Here is a 27,863-nt window from a genome sequence, read left to right as displayed (position 1 = left end):
TAAATAATTAGTACCTAAGAAGAGAGAATGGATCACCCAGACATGCATCTCAAAAGGCCTCACAGAGATTAGAAATGCACAAAAAAACAACAGAGTGAAAATGCTGGGGACCTTCAAATGGAACAATGCTGGTTGGGTGCTAAGAAAATGCAGGTGGAAGTGGAACTCTCAGGCAGCAGGGCTGCCAAGGAGAACAAGCCATCTGCCATGCAGAGCTCTGCAAGGCTGGGGTTGAGGCTCTCTGGGGGTGGGGAGAGGGCAGGGAGGGAGGGGGAGGGGGTGGGGGGCGGGGGTGGGGCAGGTGCAAACCCTTGTTTTGAATTTTCACAAAATAAAGCTAAAAGGGCTCCTGGTGCCTGTTCAGCAGCCAAGCTAAGGGGTTTTTCCTTTCTATGCCTTCCAACCCAGATCCTATTTCCAAGAAGACAGTGAATGAAACAATAGAAATTCCCTATTACACTAAAATGATATTCGGCATTAACCAATAATCACAGAAGAGGTAACTCACTCATAGGAACATGCTCCAGTAGAACATGTAATGTATACCACCTAAGGTCAAGTGCTAGCTACCATACAGCACTTGTTGCACATCACAACCGCATTGGTGGAAGAGGACCCTGAGGTGCAGAGAGGTAAAGTGACTGGCTCAACTTCACCTAGCTCCTCTTCTGTAGAGTTTGAGTGGGGACAAAGGCTGGCTTAACTTCAAATTCCAGGCTCTTCAACTATTACACCACACTTCCTAGATTATTTCATGCATATCTACTTTTTTCATTGGGAAAATTTGGGCCCCTATCTCATCAAAGCTGTTGAACAAGTTATAATTGGCTCTGGTATTCTCCTCAGACTTATCCCGACACCTGCTATCTTTAACTGTCTCAGCCACCCAGAGCCCCCTTTCTTTGACTCAATTCCCTCTTTTTTGTTTTTTTTTTGCTGAATGCTTAAATGTGACTCTCACATCCATACTCTAAACAGTGAAGTTCATGTGCAGATACTATGTTCAAATGAGGAATTATGAAATATGGAAGCATCTTGGGATCTCTAAAGGAAATCTTTATCGTTCCTAAAGGTAATTCCTTCATTCTATTAAATGAGTGACTCAACAAAGGCTTCATGTTAGATAGAACAAGAGATGGCAGATAGTAAAGGGATGGTGGTTTGGATTAGATCAATTAGTCTGTGTTTCCTGTAGATAAGATGTGCCCCAATGTGTCGTATACATACCCTAGATCAAGAAGTTTAGATTTCCTTTTTAAAGCAAACGTGCCTTTAAATCCAATATTGCCTACATTAGCAAGATACTTAGATGTGAAGAAATTTTATAGTTCTTGGGCTGGGATTGTGGCTCAGTGGTAGAACACTTGCCTAGCATCTATGAGGCACTGGGTTCAATTCTCAGCACCACATATAAATAAGTGAATAAAATAAAGGTCTATCAACATCTAAAGATAAATTTTTTAAAAAAGATAAATTTTATAGTTCTAATGGCACACTTCATGGAGGTGAGCAACCACTCTGACCACTTCATAACTCAGATCAGTCCTTGTGGCAGGTGAAAAACATACAGTACTATTTAGTCAATACTCAGTTCAGGATTTTTAATCAAATGTCATAAACGCTATCCCACCTCTAGTTTGTACACATTGTGATTGACCTGAGCATTTGGACAAACCAACTGCATCACACATAATTTGCTGATAAAGATACGTGGATCAGAGAACAATGGTTATAAACACTTTGTTTTTTAAAACTAGCCAGAGAGTTTCAGAAAAGCTAAGTAGGTTGAAATATTTTTCTTTTCTGACTCAGAATTCAAATGTCTGATTCAGAACTGAAGCAGCATGTGGTGGCAGTGGTCATGGTGAAATGCATGTGGATGCGTTTGCGATAACTGCCCCACCTCTGCTGTCCCTAGTCTATGGAGAATACATGCTATACAGTCCACTTTGAAAAGCAAGGGCTATCAAAATTTCCCTCTTCTCCCAAAGGCTGACTTTTAAGGGATTAGAAAAACCTTCATGTAAGTAAATGTTCTTAGAAGCAAACTCCTGATGTGTATGCCTTCTTTGGACAGGAAAAAATCCAAACAAGTAAGGGATTTCATAAATCCAGGGAACTTATGAGCAACTTGAGATAGAAAGGAATTGTCCACCCTACTTAATCCAGGCAGAAAAAAATTTGTGCATTCAACCCAGGGCAGCCTTCATATGCTGCTTCTAATACTTGATACAATTACCCCTGAGAATAAACTGGAAAACAATTGCAAGTTCATTAATATTAAGAGTATTCACTTTGGGATCATTTACAAAAGTTGACTCTTCCAAGAAGGAGAGTCAAGGACACCATGCAATGAGGAAAGACAAATTCTTAGCAGTCTATAAAATTATGGAGTATAACATTTAATCAAAAGATAACTATAACTGAACCACAAGACTAATCCACAGAGGACAGTATCTAAAGCAGACATGTCTTAAACCAAAATTGAAATGCCTTATTATTTAGGCAACATGAACAGTTCTAATCACAAGGGAACCTTTCCCAGTGCCCTCTAAGCAATAATAAAATATATATACTGACTGAAAGCATGTCTCATATTGCTGACGAGTGAATCAAAATAAATTGACACTTAGAATTACTGAAAACTACCAAGTTAATAAATTATTGAAAATTACCAAGTTAATAAAGGCTTAAAAATAATAACCAAATGTTGAATAGTCATTGCTATTTCAAAACTAGATAATTCCTTTGGTTCTTAAGAAGTTTTCTCAGGTAACAGCAGAAAGGGTCCAATAAATTCAAAACAAACACAAGCTTGAAAATCTTTATTTCTAGCTAACCTTAAGCTTATATTTAGCTGTTTATTACTCAAACCAAATAACTTTCTATAAAAAGAACAATTGTTGTACTGCTAGAACAAGAAGCTCGCTGAACAAAAGCAGTTGGCTCATAAATGGCTAAATAAGATTTATGTTTATTGTACTTGTTTCTAGACTAAAACAGGTTTATAAATAATCTGACATTTGTAATTTGATAATTATCTTCTCACATATATTCTTAGTAAATGCTTATGCACTAGTAGGTGACAGAAAAATTACAAATGTTCAATTTTTAAAACGCAAAATATGTATGTAAACTACCATTACAATTTTTAAATATTTTCACACATACTTAATATTTTGCTACACACTGAATTCATAATTATTTTGCCTAATCCCCTTAGAAGAAAATTAAAAAGTAGAGCCATTTCTACCATACGATGGGTAAAAATTGGTTAATAAATTCACAGAATATGCAAGCAATTTGCAAATTCAAATATCCCATACACACAAGACTTCTTGTTTACTTTCAGAGATTTCAAAGTTTAATTTTAAAAGAAAAAAAAAAACACTCATGGACAAATCTAACTCACAACAAATAACGCAAACGGAAAGCTAATGTTAAATCCTTGTACCTAACCACTAGGCAGACCTCTCTGAGAGCCCCACAATCCTGCCTGCTCCCCCAACCCTTCCCCAGTCATAGATTCAGTAACAACACAGCAACTGTAATCTAGACAATTGACCATAGTCCTTTGGTCCCCGCTTTAGGATGAAATGCTTTGGGACATAAATGAATATTTGCTACTTACTTTTCAGTTTTCTTGTCTTCTCCTCAAGCTTCTGGCAAGTATTTGATAACTCACTATTTATAGTTTGGAGGTTCCGTTGTTCTGAAATTGCTTCCTCTAATTTATGCAGTAAAGACTTAGTTTTTTCGCTGGCAGAATAGGCGGCCTGATCTGGAGCCTTAACCTGGATACGTACAGTTAATACTGGATTTTAGCAGTGTGGCCAGGGAAGAAAGCAATTGAGCGCTCACTCAACACATGAAACTGAAAATGTGCTTTTCTTCTCAGGGAAGTGATAAGCCTCCTCTCCGCTTCTGCCGTGGCTGTTTGCATGGGCTTGGTGTGCCTGAGCTATTTCTACAGTGGGAGAAGTCTTGATATGTCAAGTCGCCTCCTTCTGCAAAGTCGCCTCTTTCATCAGCAGGCTGTTGACACCGCCTCTTTTACAACTCCCCCCTTACTTCCTCCGCTCACTGCCAGTCACTAGGGACTTAGCTTCACAGTTCCTCTTTTTTTTTTTTTTTTTTTTTTTTGTTTCTCCTCCATTTTTACTTCATGGCCCTAAGGACATGTGAGGAGACTTGCCCTGAATCTAACATAGTCAAGTCCACCCTACCTGCTCTTCTGCCTTCTCCAGACGTTTGCTGGAGAAGCAAACTTCCTGAAGCTTCTGCCTGAGGATGACTTCCTGGTTGACAGCATCTTCTTGCAGCTGTTTAATGGTTTCTAGTTGTTTCTGACTGGCGTTAAAGGGGGAAAAAAAAAAAAAAACAATCCAAACCACAAGCTGTTAGTGACATTTCAACTGACAGTCACTTTGGGAAACCAACAAATTCAAACTCATAACTCCTCAAAGATAAGAGGAAAAAATGACAGTATTTACGTACATATTAATCCTACACAAACACAGAATTTTAAGACAAGTGTATTGATCACTTAGACTTGACTTTACAGATGAGGACATTTGGTTGCCTATTTTACACTGGGACATTCAGTTCCCCACAAGCTGCATTTAGAGTACTTAGAATTGGTGGCCTGCATAGAGGATGGCTCTATAAAAAGGTCAGGATGAGAGGTGCAATACTTATACATTGCAGTTAGCCTTTATAGAAAAGGAAAGAAAGAAGTGAGGGAGGGAAAGGAAACCAAAAAGAGCTTTGTTTCATGACCCTATGCTTTCTCCTTAAAGGTTGTCAATCATGGTGTACACTGGTGTCACTGGCACAGGAAGGCACCCCAAATGTGGATGAAAGCTGTCTGTGAACATTTTTGCTGCAGTTGTCTCTTCTGTAGCTCTTCCCTACTTCTTCCCTTCCACCAATCTTAGGATTATTGTCACCCCTCATTTGGATCCAATACTGATCCTCAAAATATATATGAACGTATGTGTTCTCTATTAGCCAATGTGATTATTCAATCTGTGCCACATGTCAACAAATCAATGCTTATCTGGAAACAATGTGACTTGAATAAGGACCTTAACTCAAAGGGATGATAAATTTGCAGAGTTTTAAAGCAGTGAAAAAGATATCATCAGGTTTAGGCCTTTTTCATGCTCTCTAACATTAACACACTCAGAATCCCATTGCACATTGGCAAAACCCAGCCATGGTTACAAGAAGAACCACGTGGAAGACAAGAATGATCTCACAGAATACTTTGCCATCATGGCACACAAACACCTTAACAACTACAACAAAAAATTACTTAAATCACCTTACACAATCTACTAAGCATTCTCCAATAGCTTAGTCAGTGGTAGTTTTGTTTTTCTAACTGTAGTAAGAACACTCAGTAAATACACAATAAATATACAATATCATTAAATAGGCATAAAGTTGTACAGGTCTCTACGCCATATTCATCTTGCACAACTGAAACTTTATACCTGTTGAATAGCAACTCTCCTTTCCCTCCCTCTCCAAGCTCCATTCTGCTGTTTCTACAGGTTTAACTATTTTTGACAGTTAAACTGTTAGACTATTTTAGGCAGCTTGTATAAGTGGACTAGTGTAATGTTTGTCCTATAACTAATTTATTTCTCTTAGTAGAGTCTTCCAGGCTCACAATTATTGCCACATGTGGTAGAATTCCCTTTTTGGTAAGGTTGGATAATATTCCATGGTACATACATTATCTGTTCATTCACTAACAGACACTTAGATTGTTTCACATCTTGGTTGTTACAAGTAGTCCTGCAATGAACATGTAAATGCAAATCTCTCTCCAAGATTCTCATTTCAGTTCTTTGGGTAAATATCAAGGAGTGGGCCTGCTGGATCATATGGGGATTCCGTTTTTAATATTTTGAGGACCCTCCATACCTTTTTTCATAGTGCCTACACCATTTTACATTCCCAGGAATGTACAAGCATTTTTCTGTATCTTCAAAAAGTAACTTTTTTTGCTTATAATAGCCATCCTACGGGTGTGAGATAATATTTGCCTTTCCTGAATGGTTAGTAATGTTGAGCGTCTCTTCACATACCTGTTGGCCATTTGTGTGTCTTTAGAGAAATGTCTACTCAACCCATTTTTTTTAAATCAAGTTTTCTTAAAACAAAAAATTTTTTTGCTATGTAGTTTGAGTTTCTCATATATTTTGGATGTTAAGCCCTTATCAGATGTAGTTTGTCAATATTTTCTCCCATCCTGAGGACTGTCTCTTTATAGAAAAGTTTTTGTCTGATGCAATCCCACGTGTTCATTTTGGCTTTTATTCCCGTGTTTCTGGTGTCCTATCCGAGAAATTTTGCCAAGACCAATGTCATGAACTTTCCCCCACATTTTCTTTCAATTCCAGATCATAGGTTTAAATTGACTCGTCTGATTTCATTCTTTTGCCTGCAGATACACAATATTCCAATATCATTTGTTGGAGAGACTAACCTTACTTGTTGTGTATTCTTTGTACTCAAATATATACCTGGATTTATTTCTAGGCTGCTTTATTCATTGGTCTATGCATCACTATGCCAGTACCATACTGGTATAACTGCTACAGCTTTGTAGATTTTGAAATCAGGAAGGATAATGCTTCCATCTTTGTTCGTCTCAAGCCTTTTTTGGCTATTCAGGGTCCTTCATGGTTCCCTATGAATATTAGGATTTTTTTTTTTCTATTTCTATAAAAAGTATGATTTGGATTTTTGCTGGAAATCACACTGAATCTATAAATTGCTTTGGGTATTGGGCATTTTAGCAATGTAAAGTCTTCCAATCCATAAACATATATATTTCCATTTATTTGTCTTTAATTTCTTTCATCAATGTTTTGTGGTTTTCAGTATGTCTTCTCACTTCCTTGTTTAAATTTATTCCTATTTTACTTTTTAATGCAATTCTAAGTTAGTTTCCTTTTAGATAACTCACTATTAACATATGGAAACTTATTTTTGTGTGTTGATTTTGTATCCTGAAACTATTGAATTCATTTACTCTAATACAATTTTTTGTGGAATCATCAGGGCTTTCTAAGATCATGTCAACTACATAGAAATAATCTTATAGTCTTCCTTTTTGATTTTCAAGCCTTTTGTTTAAAATGTTCTAAAACTTCCAGTACAACAGAACAGAAGCGATGAAAGTAGGCATCATTGCCTTGTTCCTGATCTTACAGAAAATGTTTTTCACCGTTAAATCTTAGCTGTGGGCTTTGTATACATGACTTTTATGTTGAGTTAGTTTCCTTCAATTCCCAATTGCTGTGTTGCATGAAAGACAGTTTTGTTAAATGCTTTTTCCTGCATCTAGAGAGATGATTGTGTGACTTACTTCATTTGATCAACATGGTACTCGACATGAATTTGATTTGTATATATTGAACCATCCTTACACCCCAGGGATAAAACCACTTGGTAGTGTTGGATTTGGTTTGCTCATAATTCATCAAGAATATTGGCCTGGGGTTTTCTTAATGCGTGTTTACCTGGCTTTGATATCGGGTGCTGGGTTTTTTAGGGTTTGTTTTTGTTTGTTTGTTTGTTTCGGTGGTGGTACTGAGGATTGAACCCAGGGCCTGATGGCTACAAGGCAAGTACTCTGCCACTGAGCTACATCTCCAGCCCAGTCTTCTTTACTGGTTATAGGTCTGATCAGACTTATCTCAGTCGTGGGTGACTGCATGTTTTAAGAATTTATTAGTTTTAACATATCCAGTGTGTTGGCCAACAATTTTTTTTTATGATTCTATGTATTCCTGTGGCTTCAGTTATGTCATCTCTAATTTTATTTCTGCTTTTGAATCTTTTTTCTTACTACAGCTGAAGATTTGATAGGCTTTTCTTTTCAAAAATCTAGTTCTTAGTTGTTGCTTTCTTATTTCGATATAATTTTTATTATCCCTTTACTTCTAACTTTGCACTTAAGTTGATCTTTTTCTAATTCACTGAGGTATAAAGTTAGGTTTTTGAGATCTCCTTTTTTCATGTAAATTTCCCTTAGCACTGCTTTTGCTGTATCCCATATTCTTTGTTTTCATTTCTCTGAAGATATTTTCTAACTTTCCTTTTGAGTTCTTCATTAACCCATTGGTTTTTCAGGACTACTTTGTTAAATTTCCACACATTAGTAAATATTCTAGCTCTCCTGCTTCAGATTTCTAGTCTCATTGTATTGTTTAGAAAGAGATTTTAAACTTCCCAAATATGTTAACACTTGTTTAGTGGCCTACTGTGTGATCTATCCTGGAGAATGTTCAATGTGCACCAGGAGAAGAAAGGATATTCTATAGCAGTTGGGTGGCATTTTCTGTCCGTCTGTTAGATCCATTTGATCTGTAATGTTGTTCAAGTGTGCCATTTCCTTATTGTTTCTGTGAGTGTTCTATTTATTATTGAAAGTGGAGGAATGAAGTCTCCTGTTACTGTATTGCTATCTATTCTATTTCTCTTGTCAGTTCTGTCAATGCTTGCTTTATATATTTAGGTGCTCTGATGTTGGGTGCATAGACATTTATGATTATATCTTCCTAATGAATTGACCCTTTATTATATAACAACCTTGTCTCCTGTGACAGATTTTTACTCTATTTTGCCTAATATAAGTAGAGTCACCCCTGTTCTTTTACCATTTGCATGCAATATTTTTCACTCCTATACTCTTAGCTTATGTGTGCTCTTAAATCTAAAGTGAGTCTTATAGCATCTAAGTCACATCATTTTAGAATTTCTGTCACTGTATTTTGTGGATATCTATTTACATTTAATTATTGATAGGGAAGGACTTACTACCATGTCACCACATTGTTGTTTTCTATGTGTCATAATTCTTTTGACCCTCTCTTCCTTTCTTCCTTTGAATTCCGTTGATTGCTTTCTCCTTTTTTGTGTATATCTTCTAAAAGTATTTTGGTTTGTTATCATGGAGCTTACATAAAACATTTTACAGCTGTACAATATTTTCAATCTCATATACTATACTTCTCTCCACATACTTTCATAATTGATACAATATTTCTTTTTGTAGTATGCATCCATTAACATTTTTATAGTTAAGTTACTTGTAATTTTCTAATACTGGGGATTGAACCTAGGGGTGCTTAACCACTGAGGCACATTCTAGCCCTGCCCCCCCCCCCCCCCCCCCCGTTTTCTTCTGAGACAGGGTCACACTAAGTTGCCAAGGCTGATCTCAAACTTGCAATCCTCCTGCCTTAGCCTCAGTTTTTGTCCTGGGAAAGTCTGCCTCTTCATTTTCAAGGACAGTTTTGCTAGGTATCATTTTCTTGTGCTTTCAGCACTCTAAATACATCACCGCAGAACTTTCTGGCAAGGTTTCAGCTGAGAAATCTAATAGATTTATGAGTATCTCCTTTAACATGATGAGTCCCTTTTCATGTTGCTGTTTTCATGTTCTTTGACTTTCAGCAATCTGATCATGTGTCTTGATATGGATTTATTGGGTCTTATCTTGTTTGCAGTCCATAGGGTTTCTTGGATTTGGATGTCCACTTCCTTCCTCATATTTGGGAAGTGTTCTGGACATTATTTCCTTGAATAACCTCTCTGAGGGCCTTCTCTTGTTTGAGGCCTACAATCTAAGGTGTAGATAAAAACCAAGGGTGTGTTTCTCTCACTTTCTCGGCAATTCCAAATGCACATGTATGTCATTCTTCTTGATGACATCCCATAAGCTTTGTTCACCCTGCCATTCTTTTTACTTTTTACTCCTCTGGATAATTTTCAATAACCTGTATTCTAGTTTACCAATCTTCTGCTTGATCTAGTCTGCTGTTGAATACCTCTGTTGATTTTTTTTCCCATTGATTTATTGTATTTTTTAATGCTAAGATTTCTGTACTTTTAAATATTCTCTATCCTTTGTTAAAATTCTGTCCTTATTCTGTCTTCATTGAGCATCTTCATTAGATTCTGTCTGAAAAATCACTCATCTGTTTCATTATGATCAGTTTCTGGAATTTATTTTTCCCCTTTGTTTAGAATACATTATTTTCTTCTAATCCTTTTGTGTTATCTACTTAGAAAAACCAGCTCAGGCCTCTACAAGAGAAAACTCTCACTTGGTCCAGGTAAAGGTCCAGGGGCATCTCGAACATTCATAACTAGTCCAAACTACTGTTTTGGTTTTTAGCAGGCACCAGACATTTAGAATATAATGGGTTCCCTCAGGACTCTGAGGCAGATAAAGACAAAAGGCAGTCCTCTGGTCTAACTTTCCCAAAAGCCAAAACACTGGATGGGTGGTTCAACTTTCTCCTTCTTCCACCATTGGGGAGAAGTTGGGATCTAGGGTTTTTTTGTCTGAGTGTTTTGCACTGAGCTGGGGATACAGAAGTCTGGCAAGTGCCCACAGGCTCATTTTAACAACCTATTTCATTTCTGTGTCCTATCTCCCAGGCATCTCAAGTATTCCAGGGTCCATCAGTACTTGGGTAAGACAGAAGCCGTGGATAGATCCCTACACAGTGGAATGTTGAACATGTGGTCTTTTTCCTTCCCCAGAGAGAAACTGGGAGCTGGAGGTTTCCTTCCAGTCTTGATGCTGTGTGGCAGTGGTATTATTGTGAGTGTGGATTGAATGTTTCTACTGATTTTGATGTGGCTGGTTTCATTCTAGCCCAGGCTGCAGACTCTTATTCATTTATGGGTTTCTTAGAAAGGGAATTGGTCCATGTATTATGGTTGTTGAATCAGTATGTCCTCAGGGAAAAGGAGGGTCCGGGGCTTCCTATTCCATCATCTTGCTGATATTACCTGTCTGGGTTGATTTGTTTAAGATGTCAATTTTATGTACTTTTTTTCTTTTCCAGGAATAGCCTAAAGTGGAGAATGTTGATTGTGTTCCAAGAGAAAGCAGAAGGACCTTATGAACCAACAGAAATCCATATTTAATATTAAAATTTTCAATCACTAATATTTCAACCTATAAGACAATAACATAATGGATTTTATAAACCATAACAGTATTTGAAATAGCTTTTCAAAAAAAATTAGATGGTACCATCTGTTAAAGATATTCAACAGATGTTGAATCTTTGAAAAATTTTTCTCCCAAAGAAATTTTCATTATCATGTTAAGAGGTGTATATGTATTAGCTTTGAGCATGTTTTTAAATCTAACATCCCTCCTTAATATGTCCTGAGCTAAATCTTGATTTTTATACCAACCCCTGCCAATCCTGTCTATATCCCAGACTTTGCCATCTAACATACTATTTATGTAGTTTTCAGACCCAAAACCTCTAAGTTCAGCACAACTATTTCTTGCACTCCCCCACATCTATTCTACCAGCACATTAGCTCTGATCTGCCCTCGGATTTAGTTTTCATCCAGTAAGATCTTACTACCTTCACAGCTATTGCCCTGGCCCACACTACACCCCTCGTCGGTGCTTTTACAACGCCTCTATGGATCATTCTGGGGCTTTTTTCTTCTCTGTGTGACTGTTTTTGATCATGACCCAATAAGTATCTTACCTTTCAACACATATACATACGTTCCTGAAATAAAGACTTTATTCAACTCTACTTTCTCTTACCGGATGCAATGTATTCTGAAATTTTACATCTTTTTTAACCACAAAGAGAAAAAAATGAGTCACAATCAAGAAAAATGATTATGTAGGGTCTTTATATGATGGTGTTTTGTTAAAAACAAAAACTTCTTCCTGCTCTCCCTCTGTACTCTAAAGACAATTCTCCACCTGGCAGATCTTTCATAAAGCAGTCATCTCATCCACCCATGAATGGCTTTCTACCACATTCAGAATAAACTCAACTCAAACATGATCTGCAAGTCTGTGTGTGCCCTGACCCCTGCCTAAGTTTCGGACCCCACCTCCTACCACGACCCAGCAGAGCAGACTTCTGGCTGCTGCTCAAGCACCAAGCACTTCCAAACTCTGCGTCTCAGCATCTTCAGGCTGAGGACATTACCAGACATCCCACAGTTCTCTGACAGAACATTCCCAGCTATTCCTTCTAAATTTAGGTCTTCCTGCCCCAACATTCTGTCCTATCTTGCTTTAATTTTCCTCACATCATTTGCCACTTTCTGGCATTATTGTAATTATATGTTTATTATTTGGGTTCCCTTATTACATGTTAGTTTCACAGAGGCAGAAATTTCTGTCGTATTTTCTATCATTTTTCAGCACCTGGGGGAGGAGAATGAGGGCAGAAGCAGCAGTCTAGCAAAGAACAGGCTTCCAGCACACATTTGGAGGGTTGGTGTGCCAATCACAACTCGCTCTCCTCACCCAGCCCTCAGAGAGCAGTTCCTCCTCCCACTGCCTCTCCTCCATCCACTCAAGTCCCTCCGTCCCTCAGCACTGGGACCTATGGGAGCTTTCTCTTCCTCAAATAGCTCTTGGGAGGGTGGGGGGGGGGGGAAATCAACCTTTAATCAATATTCCCTCCCTCATCCCCACAAAATACTTCATGTTTCTTATCCATAGTTAAAATTCAGTCAAATTATTTCAAGTTGGCCTCTTTGTAGTTCTGTCTGTTCAAAATTATGTACAGAAGGCATGGCATGGGCTATAACCCTTTATGCTGATAAGGAGTATTTTGTCCAATGCTCGAGTCCAGGAATATGTTTAATGAATATTGTGTCAGATTTTAAGAAGTTGGCAGTGGGGGATTAATAGTTGAAAGAGGCTTTGAAGTCAGATATGTAGGTCTGAATACCAGTCGTTGCTTAATTCCAACTAAGTGACTTGGGACAAAGTTAATGAACTTCTCTAGAGATAAATAGCTGTCAAATTTTAGCACTAGGTCCAGTTCAGTCATGTCTGGACAGAAGATATCTACCATGATTAAACCAGACTGTTACATGTGCAGAGGACAACACAGAGATGCACTCACTCAGAGAAGATCATGATTCAGGCTTCTCTCCAAATAGCTCTTTGTTGCCAAGTAGAATTTTAATGCTTCTTTTAAATGGAGATGGCATCTGGAAAGGAAGCTACATATCCACTTAACCCACACCTCTTACCACCACAGGGAAGTCTGGGCTACCCGCTCTGGGGGAAAGCAGAAGATCTATTTCTCAAGACTTCCTTCTCAAGACTTAACCTCTTTCTGGTATCTACTTTCTTTACATTTGCCACTTTCTGGCATTATTTTCTTTAAGATTATCTTAACCTCTATCTACATGTTTTACTTTGTTCAACATACACCCATGTCCTTTTGTACATTCAGAAAACAGTTCTCAAGTGAATGCTAAGTATGGTAGGGCCTAGCAACTGTATCATGGTCATCAAAAGATATAATCACTGTCTTTGTTTAGTATGTGGTTTACAGGGTGTAAAACGTCAAGAATTTCCCCATAATCATAACTGTTGAGATTAGAGGAAGGATAAGAAAGCAAGTTATTTTCATTTATTATTCTCTATTCCCCATGACTTCATGTAACTGAAATTTTGTTGAGTAGTGCTCAATGTGATGCATTGTGTACTAGAATGGAACACAGCCCAGTGAGGAAGGAATCCACGGGCTGCCTTCAAGTTCTAATCTTCTATTAGTAACTCAGGACTTGATCAGTTCACCTTTATGCCCCAGACTTCTGTAAAAATATGAGTTTGCTAAAGACTCTCCATGATTCCTTCTGGTTAAAAAAATTCTATATTCCATAATTCCACATTCTTTTTCTAGAGAAAAATAATTTTTATACTGGTCTCCACAGATTTTCAAGTTTACCATTTGCAATTAAAAACATACTAGTCAATTTCATACTACCACAACACACACTTCAGATAGAGCACTAATCTCCAGAATTTATAAAGAACTCAAAAAATATAACACCAAAAATATAAAGAACCCAATCAATAAATGGGCTAAGGAAATAAGCAGACACTTCACAGAGGAAGATATACAAGCAATCAACAGATATATGAAAAAATGTTCAACATCTCTAGCAATTAGAGAAATGCAAATCAAAATTACCCTAAGATTCCAACTCACTGCAATTAGAATGGCTATTATCAAGAACACAAGCAACAATAGGTGTTGGTGAGGATATGGGGAAAATGGTACACTCATACATTGCTGGAGGAACTACAAATTGGTGTGGCCACTCTAGAAAGCAGTATGGAGATTCCTTAGAAAACTCAGAATGGAACCACCATTTGACACAGCTATCCCACTCCTTGGCCTATACCCAAAGAACTTAAAAGCAGAACACTACAGTGATACAGTCACATCAATGTTTATAGCAGCTCAATTCACAATAGCCAGATTGTGGAAACAACCTAGATAGATGCCCTTCAGTAGATGAATGGATAAAGAAACTGTGGTATATATACATAATGGAATATTACTCAGCCATAAAGAAAAATAAAATTATGGCATTTGTAGGTAAATGAATGGAGTTAGAGAATATCGTGCTAAGTGAAATAAGCCAATCCCAAAACACCAAAGGCTGAATGTTTTCTCTGATAAGTGGATGTTGATACATAACTGGGGTAGTGGGGTAAGGGAAGAATGAAGGAACATTGAATTGGATTGTGAGGAGGAAAATGAGGGATGGGAGGGATGGGAGGGGTGGTGGGAAGGAAAGATAATAGAATGAGACAAAATTCAGTACCCTATGTACATGTATGATTACACAAAAAGTGCAAATCTATATCACGTACAATCAGAGAAATGAGAAGTTATACCCCATTTGTGTACAATGAATCAAAAAAATTCAAGAAAAATTTTGTAACACTTCCCAATTCAAGATCATCAAACAGAATGTCTTCTCTGAAAAAGTGTCATCTGAAACCAAGGAATACAATTTGCAGAAGGCTGAATCCAAAACATAATCATGTCTTGTATTTAAAGCATGGCTTTCTTGTATAAAAATGATCATCACCTGGAAAGAAATTCTTTTCTGAAATAAAAATAGTCCAGCCTGAATTTCTTCAAAGTCTCTATTAATTTGACAAATACTTTATCAAGAGGTTCTTTATGATTTCTCAAGCTTTTCAGCATTAATATGCAAAGATTTAGCTTCTCTTCCATAATGTGTTTGAATTCCTATAAGAAAAGTCATAAAACACACTCTGTACTTTACTATTAAACAAATGACAAATGGAATATAAAATTCTATGGACATCCCCATCTCAAAGCCATTCACAGCTATTGGATTCCAAAAGTATAACTGAATTCTCAATTGCTCAGAGGTGATTAGTTGATTATCTTGATTTAACAATATGTAATAAGTGCCTGTCAGGTGGTTAAGAACTGAGATTTATTTTCTTAAGTGGATTTTTGACCGTTCCAACAATCATCATGATTGTTCTAGAACAAAGTGGGATAAAGTAATGCAATATAATCAGTATTTACTGATTATTATATTCAGAAGCAACTTTTTAAAAAGGTTAGACTGGTAAAAGGGTTTGAAAATAATATTCCAGAGGGTTTTTTTTTTAACGCCTACTCTAATGGACACTAGGAAATAGTCTTGTTGTCAAGAAGCAGAGATACAGAGATATTTTCTTATATGCTTCCTTTCTAATAAAGCTGGGGATAACTACTAAGAAGTCCCCATTTTCAACCATTCTGCTACTTCCTGAGAAAAAAAAAGCAGTTGGAGATTCAGGAAGAAGATTCTTTTATACAATAATCATTCTACAAAAGCTAGGGAATTTTAATCGGCCAAGGAAAAGCCGGGCTTAGACTGGCCAGTTCTCTGGAAGAAACAAATAAAACATTTTTTCACTCAGTTGTCTTCTTTATTCCTTGTCTTTCACCACAGTTCATACATCCTTACATTCTGACTCACCCATGCACCCTAACCCTCCTGCTCACCCACATACTCAGACTCATCAGACTGAGATGGCAGAAGTTCACAATAGAGTCTTAGGAAATCGTACTGTTGTTACTGTCCATAAGTATTACCTGAATTACCAAAGTAGAAGAAAAACCAGGAAAATCATAGAACACTTACAGCAAGTTGCTTTCCCCACTTTTCTTTCACAGTAATTTCTGGATTAGTTACCCACAGCTGGAAGCTATGAAGTAAGGCTCCAACCTCAGAGACTTCTTCATGCTTGGGAGGAAAAAAAAAAAGTTCCACATCTTTAACTAGAAATTAAAGTCAAAGCCATGTGCTATTATATATAAGAATTAATTTATACCAAAGTTCTACCACTAGATAGTGTCTAGTGGAATGTCTTATGTCTTATGGAATGTTCCCCAGTGAGTTTCCTTTATCTGAGGAAGTGGCCATAGCTTACATGCTAACTCTTTTGGGGCATTGTATATATACTGAGCAAGTACAGACAGACCATTTTCCAGAACAAATTCTGTTCATCTTCTTTCCCCTTTTAAACAGAGTCAATCATTTTCAATGATTTTTTAAAATATTTTTTTATTTGTCAAAAATACTTTATTTATTTATTTATATGTAGTGCTGAGAATCGAACCTAGTGCCTCACACATGCCAGGTAAGTGCTCTACCACTGAGCCACAACCCCAACCCTTTTTAATGATTTTTTATCATCCATTAAAGTATGTTCCCTCTATAAACAGGCTCTGTTGAAAAGGACTAGAAATACAAAGAGGAAGATATTATCTTTTATTTATCCAACCATTTAGAATTTCCAGGGGTGGTGGGGTGGGAATCAAATTGGAGATATACCAGCCATTAGTGAAAAGGAAACAAAGAGAAAGAAACTATCCAACAGACGCCATGTCTTCGGTCCTTCAGTGTTAAAGATGAACCCACAGGGAAAACAAGCTCATGACATCATGCCCAAGATCAATCTGTTAGTCCTAACTGACCCAGAATCAGAAGATCAACTTCAGGAAGGCTTGAGTGTCTTCTCATAGTAGGGTTAAGTTGGGTCTCAACACACATGATTTCTGAAACAATTGGACATTTGGACCCAGCAAATGTGCTTGTAGGTCACTAAGATGCAAATATTCCTAGCCAGAGTAAAATGTCATGACACAGGTATGCCACAAAATACCAGCTTCTGAAGTGCAGCTGTGAACTCCACTCCCTTTTGTTCAGCCTCTCTTAGGAACAGCAGCATGTCTTGGTCTATCACCGTGTCCAGAGATAACAAGCTGGTTACACTGTACTGCCGTTCAGTATCATTGTTCTGAAACAATTACCAAAATACCCACAACTGTTATCCTAATAAAGAATACTATTTTTATTTTATGAAAATGATACTCACAGGTCAATGTAATTGTCATTAAATAGCTCTGAACAGTCTTGTGAAATCTTTCTGTATCCTAAAAAGAATGTGGACATTTTCTTCCTAAAATACTTTCATCTGAATATTTATTTTGTTTTAAAGAAAAACTCATTTATGAACAGATAGCATTTATGTGTAGGTAGTAGAAACTTATGGCACTGATTTTAATAAACAGGGGAAGTTACATTCAGAGGGCAAAAGTGGGAAGAATGTGCAATATGCCCCTTTGAAATAAGGTTGGTTTCTTTTGTCTCCCCCCATCCACAACAGGCATGCTCACACGGTGCTTCACAAAGCACACACGTTCCCTGTGCTCCGAAAGCCCATTTCAGGCACATTTAAGATGTATGACAACAACATATTTAGCCTTCTTCTTACTGTTTGTTGGAAAGTGTCAAGGACTCTTATTTCCAGATTCCAGTTAGAAGGCAAGCTTCCTAACTCATCAGGGAAAAAAACCTCAGCCAGGATTTTGCCAGCTGACAACCTCCTATTGGGGAGTATAGAACTTTATGGGCTGGCATCTTGACATCATTATTATCTCAGAGGACTAGGGATAGAAACACACAGCCACAGCAGATTTGCCACAGTTTCATTCAGTCTGGCAGTTTGGCTGGGTTTCAAAAATACAGTGAAATGATGAGTATTTGAAACAGAATGTCACAAAAACATAGCTCTCAGCAGAACATCCAGGGCTGTTGAGATGGCTTTGGATGAAGGCAGCATATGTTACCCTTGTATCCTTGGCAGGAGCGATTCTAACAGCATTTGCCCCAAAGACATTCTCCCTCTGCTTTCAAGGTCATATCACAGCTGTCAACAGAAGGACATTCTGACATAGCCATTGTCCAGATAGGGAGAGACCAAAGCAGAGAAAAGAAAGCAATCTGCTAAATAAAGCATTTCCTAACACAAGCACAGAACTGGAAAATAAAAGGACTACACGTGCAACACTTCAAGCCCCAAGAAGGCTTTTGAGTGTTTCTTCGCATGTTGTGAAGGACTGGGTCTAACAAAATTTTTAAAGTAATTCATTTTTCCATTTTTAAATTAACTAAAACACAAAAATTCTAGTTCCTGTTTGGAATGTAATAATTGCCATCATAAAATTGAGTTGGTATATTCTGGAAAGCAGTATGGAGATTCCTCAAAAAACTAGGAATGGAACCACTATATGACCCAGCTAACCCACTCCTTGATATTTATCCAAAAGAACTATAATCAGCATACTATAGTGATACAGCCACACCAATGTTTATAGCAGCTCAATTCACAATAGCCATGTTATAGAATCAGTTCAGATGCCTGTCAACAGATGAATGGATCAAGAAAATGTGAGATATACACATATATATATACACATAGATATATACATACATACATATACACACAATGCAGTTTTACTAAGCCACAAAGAATAAAAATTCCATCCATTTGCCAGTAATGTGTGATGATGGAGAACATCACACAGAGTGAAATAAGCTAGATTCAGAAAAATCAAGGAATGAATGTTTTCTCTCACATATGGAAGCTAGAGCAAACTAAGGGGGAAAAGTGTATGTGTGGGGCCGGGGAAATGGGTACATTAACATTAAGGACAGAGGGAAGCCCACTGGAGGAAAAGGAGACTGAGGCAGGAAGGAAGGACAGGAAAAGGGAGAAAATATGGAATAAAATTAACAAAATCATGCGATGTGCATATATAAATATACTACAAGGAGAATGGGGGAGGGAGTGAGGAGGCACTGGGAGTGAAATAAGGTTCTATGCCTGTATGATTTTGTCAAAATGAATTCAACTATCATGTATAACATAGTGCTCCAATTAAGAAAATTGGGTTGGTACAATTAGAGCAAAGAAATTGGTGTCACTTCTGGACTTCTTAGTTTGGGGTATATACACACCAAGGGCTTTAGAAAATGTGAAAAAAATACTTCCTGGATCTCCACTGTTGCCTTTACAATCCTAGGCTAGGGATCAGTGCGAGTAGATTACCTTGAAAAAAGATGGAGAATATGAAGATTTCTAAAGTCCCAATTCACAGAACACACACACCCAAAAGCCTGGATAGCCTTGCTGGAACTTTAGGCCATGACTTAGAAATGAACCTTTCTCCCAGGCTAAAAGGTTTGAGACTTGAATTCTATAACTATCAACAGATATGTTACAAATATCCTTGGACGTTCACTTAATAGTCAGTTATACACAGAGCGGTCAGTTTTTAAAGCTCTTCCTCTGATTAAAATGACTTACCTCTGCAGAGTGAGCTAGGCTGAGCTCATAATGTAAAGACTTTTCTCCTTCAGAGACTACCCCATTGTACTCTCCACTAACATTCAGTTGAATCCCATTTCTTGGAAAAAATGAAAATGGTCCAATTAGATGCCTCCAACATTATGTTTGCAATCACCAAAATAAGACTCATTATCACCATAAGTGCCCACGTGGACCAAGGACTGTTCAAGGGACTCAGAGAGGAGACAGTGTCTATCCTCCAGGAGCTGCAGACTAGTGACCCTAAGAGGTCCCCAACAAGTAGGTCACACTTAAATATTGAAACCAGTACTTTAAACCTAAATGTCACTAAAACATCTAGATTTCTGGTTTTCCTTCCACAGTCAGAAGCTGTAGACATATAGCCTTAATATAAGGGGTCCATATAGCCTTGATAAAACAATCAGCTGGAGCTAGGCAGAGTGCCTGCCTCTGCCTTTTGTGGGGGCAATGCCCCTTTCTCACTGCCATTCACATACCACAGGTGTGTGCACTCACTCACTCACTGGCTTTACTCACGTTTGTAATTTGAGTGCCTCCTATGGATCCTGGATCAGCATACTACACACTTTAGAAACAATGGTTATAACAGAGAATGATGTGTGTCAGGAAAGAGGTAAGAACAATTTACCATACCTGCTCCCATGCTATTTGGAGGTGGAACTTTTGGGAGGTAGTAGGGTCATGGAGGTAGAGGGTTTATAAATGGGATCAGTGCCCTTCTAAGACATCAGAGAGTTAGCTCTCTTTTCTCCATTGTGAAGATACAACAAATCAGCAGTCTGCAACCTGAAGGAAGGTCCTCACTAGTATCAATCCTGATGCACCCTGACCTCACACTTCCAGCCTCCAGAACCACAAGAAACAAGTGTTTGCTGAAGACACTCAGTTCACAGTGTTTTCTTACAGCAACCCAAACTGACCAAGACAGTCAGGATGGTGAAGGAACACCCATGGAGAAAAGTAAAGGAGCATACACAAGTGCTGAAGAACAGAGTGGGGTGTGACGAAGCACTACACGCAGCTCAGGGGACCATGGCCCAAGACAGAAGGCTGGCGAGAGTGAATCCTACTCACATGACGAGTTCCTGCTGCAAGTGCTGTAACTCTTGAGCCAGTTTATTTTTATCCCCTCGTAAATTCTGGAAGCAGAAATGTTAGGTTGTTTGTGTTATTCTAGTGGGTACTTGAATTCAACAGCCCTGCCTTGCAAGTCGTGAGATCGTGGCATACCTCTATCACACTTCCATACTCGGTGATGGTCGACTTCAGCTCTTCTATGCTTAAATCCTTCTGAATGAATCAACAGAAAAAAAAAAAAAAAAAAAAAAAATGGGTTCACCAAATTGCATTACATCATCAATGCAAACCAAAGAATCGTGAATGCCAATCGTCATGAGATCTTCTATCCGTCTTGCTATTTGAAGACAGAACCGGTCAATGTTTGTGATTAAAAAACACACAAGTAGGGGACAATAAGGCAACTATATTTTATATGTGTTGTGATGTTCTGTCTGGTTCAATGAAATCAAATCCTAAAAGGCGATTCTTAATTGTAACTATTGATGCCATTAAGGAAACAAACCTTTACTTGTAAGTGGTCAATGAATTACCAAGTCATCCAACTTTATCCAGTTCAAACCATACCTCAATTAATGTCACTGTTCAATATCACAAGATCAGAAAGTCCAGGTAGTGAATGCCTAGTGATCTATCATTTTATCCAAAGGCTGGCATGGGACCTGGCACATGGGAAGTGCTCAATCAATACCTAATGAACGCTGGGCAGGAATGAAGAATGGTGGAAAGACCAGTGTCATGGAGGAACTGAGCGGCCACCACCACCAATGTCATTACATAGAAGACAGAGAACTGGCATGAAGAAGGATAAAATTAGGGCAGTATCCCAGTCACAGGTAACAAGTTATGAACATCTCCTCTGAAACTTCATAATGTAGATGGGAAATAAAGAGTGACAAATATTGCTCTTTCTTTACTTCCCTGTCTTAAGACAGTGCAAGTTTGTTCCCTTAGGCTATGTGGTTCCTGTGTCTCTTAAAAACACAAAACCAGCAACTTTGTTGATATCCTTTGTTACCAGATGAGCTATGGTCACAGGATATAAGGATAAAGAGAATACCTATTGATATATATTATCTATCAATCAACTTTGGTAGCAAATAATTTTAATATATTCCTTTTCCCTAAAATGAATGGCTGCACACTCATCTGTGCTGTTGTGAGTCAAAACTGTCTCATCAGTATCTAACCAGGCACTGGTAGATTGACACACTGATATTGTTGCATATATGGATCAATACTGCCAGAGTTTAGAAAGGATTTGTTCATACTTAGCCCAGATAAAAAAGCCACCCATATTCTTCACTCAAACATTTTTGTGAAGTACTTTAGGAAAAGTCTTAAGACATAATAACAAAATCTTTTCATAGGAGTGAAGTTATACAAATGACCATCTCCCTCACAATTTGGAGAAAGCTAGTCAACCACACAGGATTCTCAAATGGAAGGGATACCAACCTTCTGCATTCTTGCATCTTTATTAAGCAACATATTTTCATAGGTGTGCAATTGCATCTGAAAAGAAACAATTTAGGGAAGGCCATTGGGACTTTGTTTTGTGAAAAAGACAGTGCCATAAAATGATTTCAGTAAGGGAGACATGTTTCTGAAGCATCTTTAATGATGAGCATGTGTTTTTCACTTTACAACAAACTTCCACATCCAGCCTTACAACCCTAGAGGTAGGGGTCATTGACCTCACATCACCAGCAAGAAAGCCAAAGTTCACCACTATTTAGATTTGCCCAAGGCCACAGTCAGCTGATCCCAGAATGTGAGTCCAAGCTTCAGAGAAGTGCCCTTCCCTCTGTTCCACACATGAGAGGATGTAAAAAGTCTACTTTTTCAGTGAAAATGAAAATCTAGATAGGACATGAACAGATTCCATAAGGACATATAGAAAACTCTTAAAAACAATTTTGTAATGTTCAAGATTGCTTTTAGCAAAGTAAATAAGAAGAATATACCAATTTATTAAAACCAAAAGCAAACTTGTAGCATATACTTCTAAATAGAATGGAATTGACAAATACATATAATGACTGAATTGAGAACCTGGAAAAATAATTGGCAAAGCCAAAAGCAGAATCATCATCCTGATTATATACTTCAATTTCTTTCTATAGTTCTAACAGTATTTTCACATAATCCTCCAAATTTTAAAAAATACACAAAAACGTGTGGAGTAGGTAAAGATTTCCATTTAACAGGTGAGAAACTTGATACAAGGAGGGTAACTATTTGCTTGATATAATAAAGCTTTCAAGTAGAAAAGATAGGGTCTGAACCCATGTCTTTTGACTCTTTCTACTATTTATCACATTGCATTTTCCAAGTAGCCATTCCTAGTGTAGAATTAATTTTAATGTCGAAATTATAACAGCTGTAATATATGCATTTGATGATATATATATTCTCACACACAAAATTTGGGTTTCTGCTAGAAAACTTGAAAATGACAGGAAATTGAAGTACATCAGTTCAGACATAAACAACAAACAATACTGCTCAAAAAAACTATTGAGATGATGACATATTCATGAATTTATTGATAGATTCCATTTCCTGATAAGAATATATGGCAGATAACAAAAGTATGTACTAAGCAGACTTTATAGATCTAAGATAGGTATTTTTGTAAGGTACCATTTCTTAATCAGGGATAGATTTTTCCTATTTCTCATTTTCAGCATTAAGAATATACAATATCTGAAATCTTCCCCAACTTAGGGATTTTAAAAAACAGAAGCTATTAAATTAGAAAGCACACTGTACTTAAAAAGATAAGTAAGTGTTGGCAAGAAGGCAAAGTGTGCACCCTCATACAATGCTGGTGGAATGTAAAGTGGCCTGGCAGTTACTTAAAATGTTAAACATAGACTCACCATATGACCCAGTACTTCCACTCTTAAGTAAATAATAAAGAGAAGTAAAAGTATGGTCAACAAACATGTACACAAATGTTTATAACAGCATGGCTCATTATTGTCCCAAAATGGAAATGGCTCAAATGTCCATCAATGATGAACATATAAACAAAATATGATATAGTCATACAACAGAATATTACTCAGCAATAAAAAATAGAGTACTTACATACGGGGTACTGATAACATGGATTAACCTTAAAAACATTATATTAAGTGGAAGAAGCCAATCATAAAAGAACATACATTCTATGGTTCCATTTATATATGAAATGTCCAGAGCAGAAAACTCTAGAGAGACAGAAAATAGATTTAGTGGTTGCCTAGGACTGAAATAACTGTAAAAAGGGTTTATTTTGGGGTGATGAAAATGTTTTAAGCTTACTTTTGCTTATGGTTATACAACTCCGAATATACTAAAAACCATTGACATGTATACTTCAAGTGGATGAATTCTGTGGTACATGAATTATATAACAGTAAAGCTGTTGCCAAAAAATGAAAAAACGAAACTGCCTTTTATAGAATTCAGAAATTTCAAGGAGCGCAAATTTCGGAACTTATAACCACAGGTTATTGTGTCTTTGAGTCACATACACCCGCATAGAATAATATTGGTTTGACAGAAGAAAATATTTTACCAGTATTTGAGAAGTGCTTACTTGATGCTCTGTCTCAGCTTTAGACAATTCCTCAATCTTCTTTTCCAGTCTATCTATATCCATAATGTTCTTAATATTCTAATGTAAAAGAAGATGGTATTCTTAGATTTGGCACCAAGGAAAATAAGAGAATCACAATCAGTATCTTTTAGCAGGTGGTATTTTCACCTTCAGCATCGTAATCCATCTTAAACTAAGGGACAAAAGCTGAGGTTCTCCGGAGACAGCATGATCCTTTGAACACAACCATCCTGGAGAACTCTCAGAAGTGCATTTTTATCCGCCACTCCACCTCAGCCACTCACTCTCATAGTCATAGCTTCAAACTTGTTATTTCCAGTTACCGTGACCTTGTGAGGCTTGATTGAAGCACCTCACTCTTCAACTGCCACCTCTTGTCCTTCCAGATTACCTTCTCCAGCACCAACAAACCTGCAGTCCCCATTGGAACCTGCTACCCATTAATCCTACTGCCTTTTCATTACCCTTCAAATGTTTCATGAACTTATAACCTCTACCAAATTTAAATTCTTCCACAATCATTATAATCCCTACTTTCCACATGCCTCAGTTCCCGTGCCCATCCCTTGGGTCTTAGTATTAAATGAGCTTGCCACCCACCTGAGGCCAACACCTTTCAGGATAAATATGGCAAAAGAATGAATCAATCGGCTGGTCAAAATTTAAGTTCATGACCTTTAGCCTCCATGTTTCCTGGTGATCAAATCATATAACCCTGGTATATTCACACCGCCATTTGCTGAAATCAAGGGTTAGCAAATGACGGCCACCACCCATCCCCCAAAGGCGAAGTCTAGCTGATCACTTTTCTATAAATAAAGTTTCATTTGTGCACAGCTCTGCCCATTTGTTTACATATTGTCTATAGCTGCTTTCATAGTACATGGGCAGAGGTGAGTAATGGACAAAGGCCCTCAGAAAGCAAAGTCTAAAAATACTCTCTGATCCTCTATTAAAAAAAAAAAAAAAAATCCAACCCCAGGGTATTTTATCCCTTCTCTTTCCTTAAATTTCCAGTAACTCCTCCAACATCCTCCCTCTCAGGGAACGATTTTGCTTTGTATTTCACTGAGACATTAGAAATAATCAGGAGACACTTTCTCTATTTCCTGAATACAAAACAAATATCTGTGGCTACATTATAAAGCATTTCCTGATTTGAACAATTCTGGCCTACCCCACGGTTACTGCTTCAATCGAAGACCACCACCAGCCTTGACTGGATCACTTCAAGCCTCATAATTAGTTTTCTGGCTTTTTTCTTTGCCCCACTGCAATAGATTAGAGACCCAGCAGCCAGAATTATGGTCTTAAAACAAAGTAGATTATGTTTATTTACTCAAAACCCTCCAATGATTGCCATCTCTGTGTTTAAAAAAAATTTTTTTAAGTAATAAAATAAAAGCCAGAGTCCTTACACTGCCAGCATGAGGCGCCATGTAGCTCTCTGCCATAACTCTGCTCCAGACACACTGGCCTTGCTGCCCCTCCAAAATAGCAGGCAGGCTGCAGCCTCGCTACCTGGAGAGTATGTTGCTTCCTCTGCCTGGAATGCTTTCACAGATAAGTCTCCTTTCCAGTTTTTAACCAAAGCATTAATTTTGCAACGCTGCTTCTCCTGAGCATCTAGTTTAAATTGCATTCCTCTCTCCCTCAATTCTGTTTGCCTTTCTTTCTCCATAGAGAAATTGTCAAAGACACAAGTTCTTGAGCTATTTTGCTTAAGTCTGTATACTCAACACTTTGAATGAAACATACCCATAGAAGACTCCCAATACCTATGTGGTGAATGAATGTGGGCCACGACCCAAACCATTTTTGCTGTTATTCTTCATACTGTCACAGATTTTTACCTCCTAAAGGAACCTTGATAGGGAGGATCATTTGTATGAATATCCTAGTATAGTTCAACAGTTGCAATGCAATCTCATGAGGAAGAGGTTTAAATCTTCCATCTCAATCCTAAACTGGTTTGGTACAATTCTTCAATGCTGTCACTCATTTAGGTACAATAAGATAAACCTCTTACATTGGGAATGTAACTGGAAAGTACTAGTTTCACAAATGCCTGGCCTTGTAGGTGTAACATTTCTGAAAGTGATATAGGATTCTTTACAGTATTATCATTCTTTTACAACCTATTATGAATTTGTTTAATATCCACATGGTTTATATTTTTACTCTCCAGATAGATTCAGCATGGCTTAATAAACGTTTGACAGCCTCATATAAAGCCAAAACAAAAAATTTACATGATACCTGATATTCAAAAGATATCTAGATGGAATTTCCCCCTGTAAAATAGTAATTTACTAGTTATCTGTTCTTTCACTGCTTTAACTCTTTTGCTTAAAAACACATATTTTAACTATACTTTTTTCCAGAGATTATACTAATACTTCCCAACATATGTACTGTATGTATAAATGGCTTCACATCAATTATCTCCAAAACAAGCCTGTGAAATAAATATTTTTAGTCCAGAAAAGACAGTTTTCCCCAGGCAGTGCTTTCAGTGAATTTAAGATCTAGATGTGAGACTCGAGAATCTTTCCACCTCATTCAAGGTAATAAAAATTTAGAAAAACCCAAGCTTTCCTTCTTGATTTGTATTTTTAAGGTGAGTTCATTTCATTCTACCTTAAATCTGAATTTCTTAAATCCCACTTCTCCAAGGTTAATTACAAAAGTAATAAGACACCTCTGTCTTAACATGAAAATCCTTCCACTTTTCTCCACTTGTAATTTGACATGTTACCCCACTTTTTGGCCCAGAGGGACCTGAAGAGTCACATGATTTTTATTTAACTCATGGCAATAACCCATGAGCATTTGATTTCCATATGTTTACCTATGCCTGTGTTTAATGATTTCAACATACCTCTTCCTGTAGAATCTTGATCTTAAGAATCAGAGCCTGGTTTTCTGTCTCCTGAAAAAAAAAATGTTAAATATTTAAGAGTTTTATAAAAATTCCACATACTTACCTCCAAGACTATTAACATTATTTTCCTTTATCAACTTTAAATGTGGTATTCATATGTCACAACTGAGCCTAGTCTAAAAGTATGGGGTTAAGCCTTGGCTTGCAGTTTCTTAAAGAACTGAAAGAAGTCACTCTTCTCCCTAATTCGTTGGAATAGCAGTTGAGAAAAAGATGAAAAACTATAAAAGGAACAACCTGGCTTCTTTCCCTGCTACTTTAGCACCATCCATTTATGATAGATAGCTGCCAACACAACAAGTTAAATTGCACCTTGAAACCACAATGAGTTTCAGCTTCCTATCTGAAGCTCAAGATATTTCCAGATTCAACGTTACCACAACATGTGGACATCAGGAACTTCTATAATTAACATCCTCAAATTCAGAAGCATCAGAAGAAAAACTATTTGAGGACGGTGTATTTATAAAATGTTAACAGTAAATCTTGTGGGTACGTTAAGGTAAGGATTTTATGGAATTTTATTCTTTCTTTGTTAACATGCATTTCTTTGTTTATAAAAATAAAGTGAACAAGTATTGCCTTTATAACAAGGGAAGAACATCTCAGGCTAGGATTTCACCGACATCAGAACACAGGAACACATATGCATGCACACCATGTATTTGGCATAAGATTGGAGCTCAATTCTATA

At 37.3% G+C, this 27,863-nt stretch overlaps 1 protein-coding gene across 1 annotated transcript in view; it reads right to left on the bottom strand.

Moving 5' to 3' along the window:
* IRAG2 (inositol 1,4,5-triphosphate receptor associated 2) overlaps positions 1 to 27,863 on the bottom strand; it is a 130,790-nt gene that overhangs the window by 50,113 nt on the left and 52,814 nt on the right. The window contains 11 exon segments of the mRNA XM_079139884.1: positions 3,632 to 3,794; positions 4,227 to 4,350; positions 14,927 to 15,090; positions 16,004 to 16,105; positions 17,028 to 17,162; positions 19,515 to 19,614; positions 20,613 to 20,677; positions 20,769 to 20,828; positions 22,074 to 22,130; positions 24,205 to 24,282; positions 27,107 to 27,157. Coding sequence (XP_078996010.1) covers positions 3,632 to 3,794; positions 4,227 to 4,350; positions 14,927 to 15,090; positions 16,004 to 16,105; positions 17,028 to 17,162; positions 19,515 to 19,614; positions 20,613 to 20,677; positions 20,769 to 20,828; positions 22,074 to 22,130; positions 24,205 to 24,282; positions 27,107 to 27,157 — 1,099 coding nt within the window.

The sequence above is a fragment of the Sciurus vulgaris genome (genome assembly GCF_902686455.1).
Source record: "Sciurus vulgaris genome assembly, chromosome: 5".
In the NCBI taxonomy this organism is placed as follows: domain Eukaryota; kingdom Metazoa; phylum Chordata; class Mammalia; order Rodentia; family Sciuridae; genus Sciurus; species Sciurus vulgaris.
The sequence above is the reverse complement of the archived record's forward strand: the minus strand, read 5'-3'. Positions and strand labels throughout refer to the sequence as shown.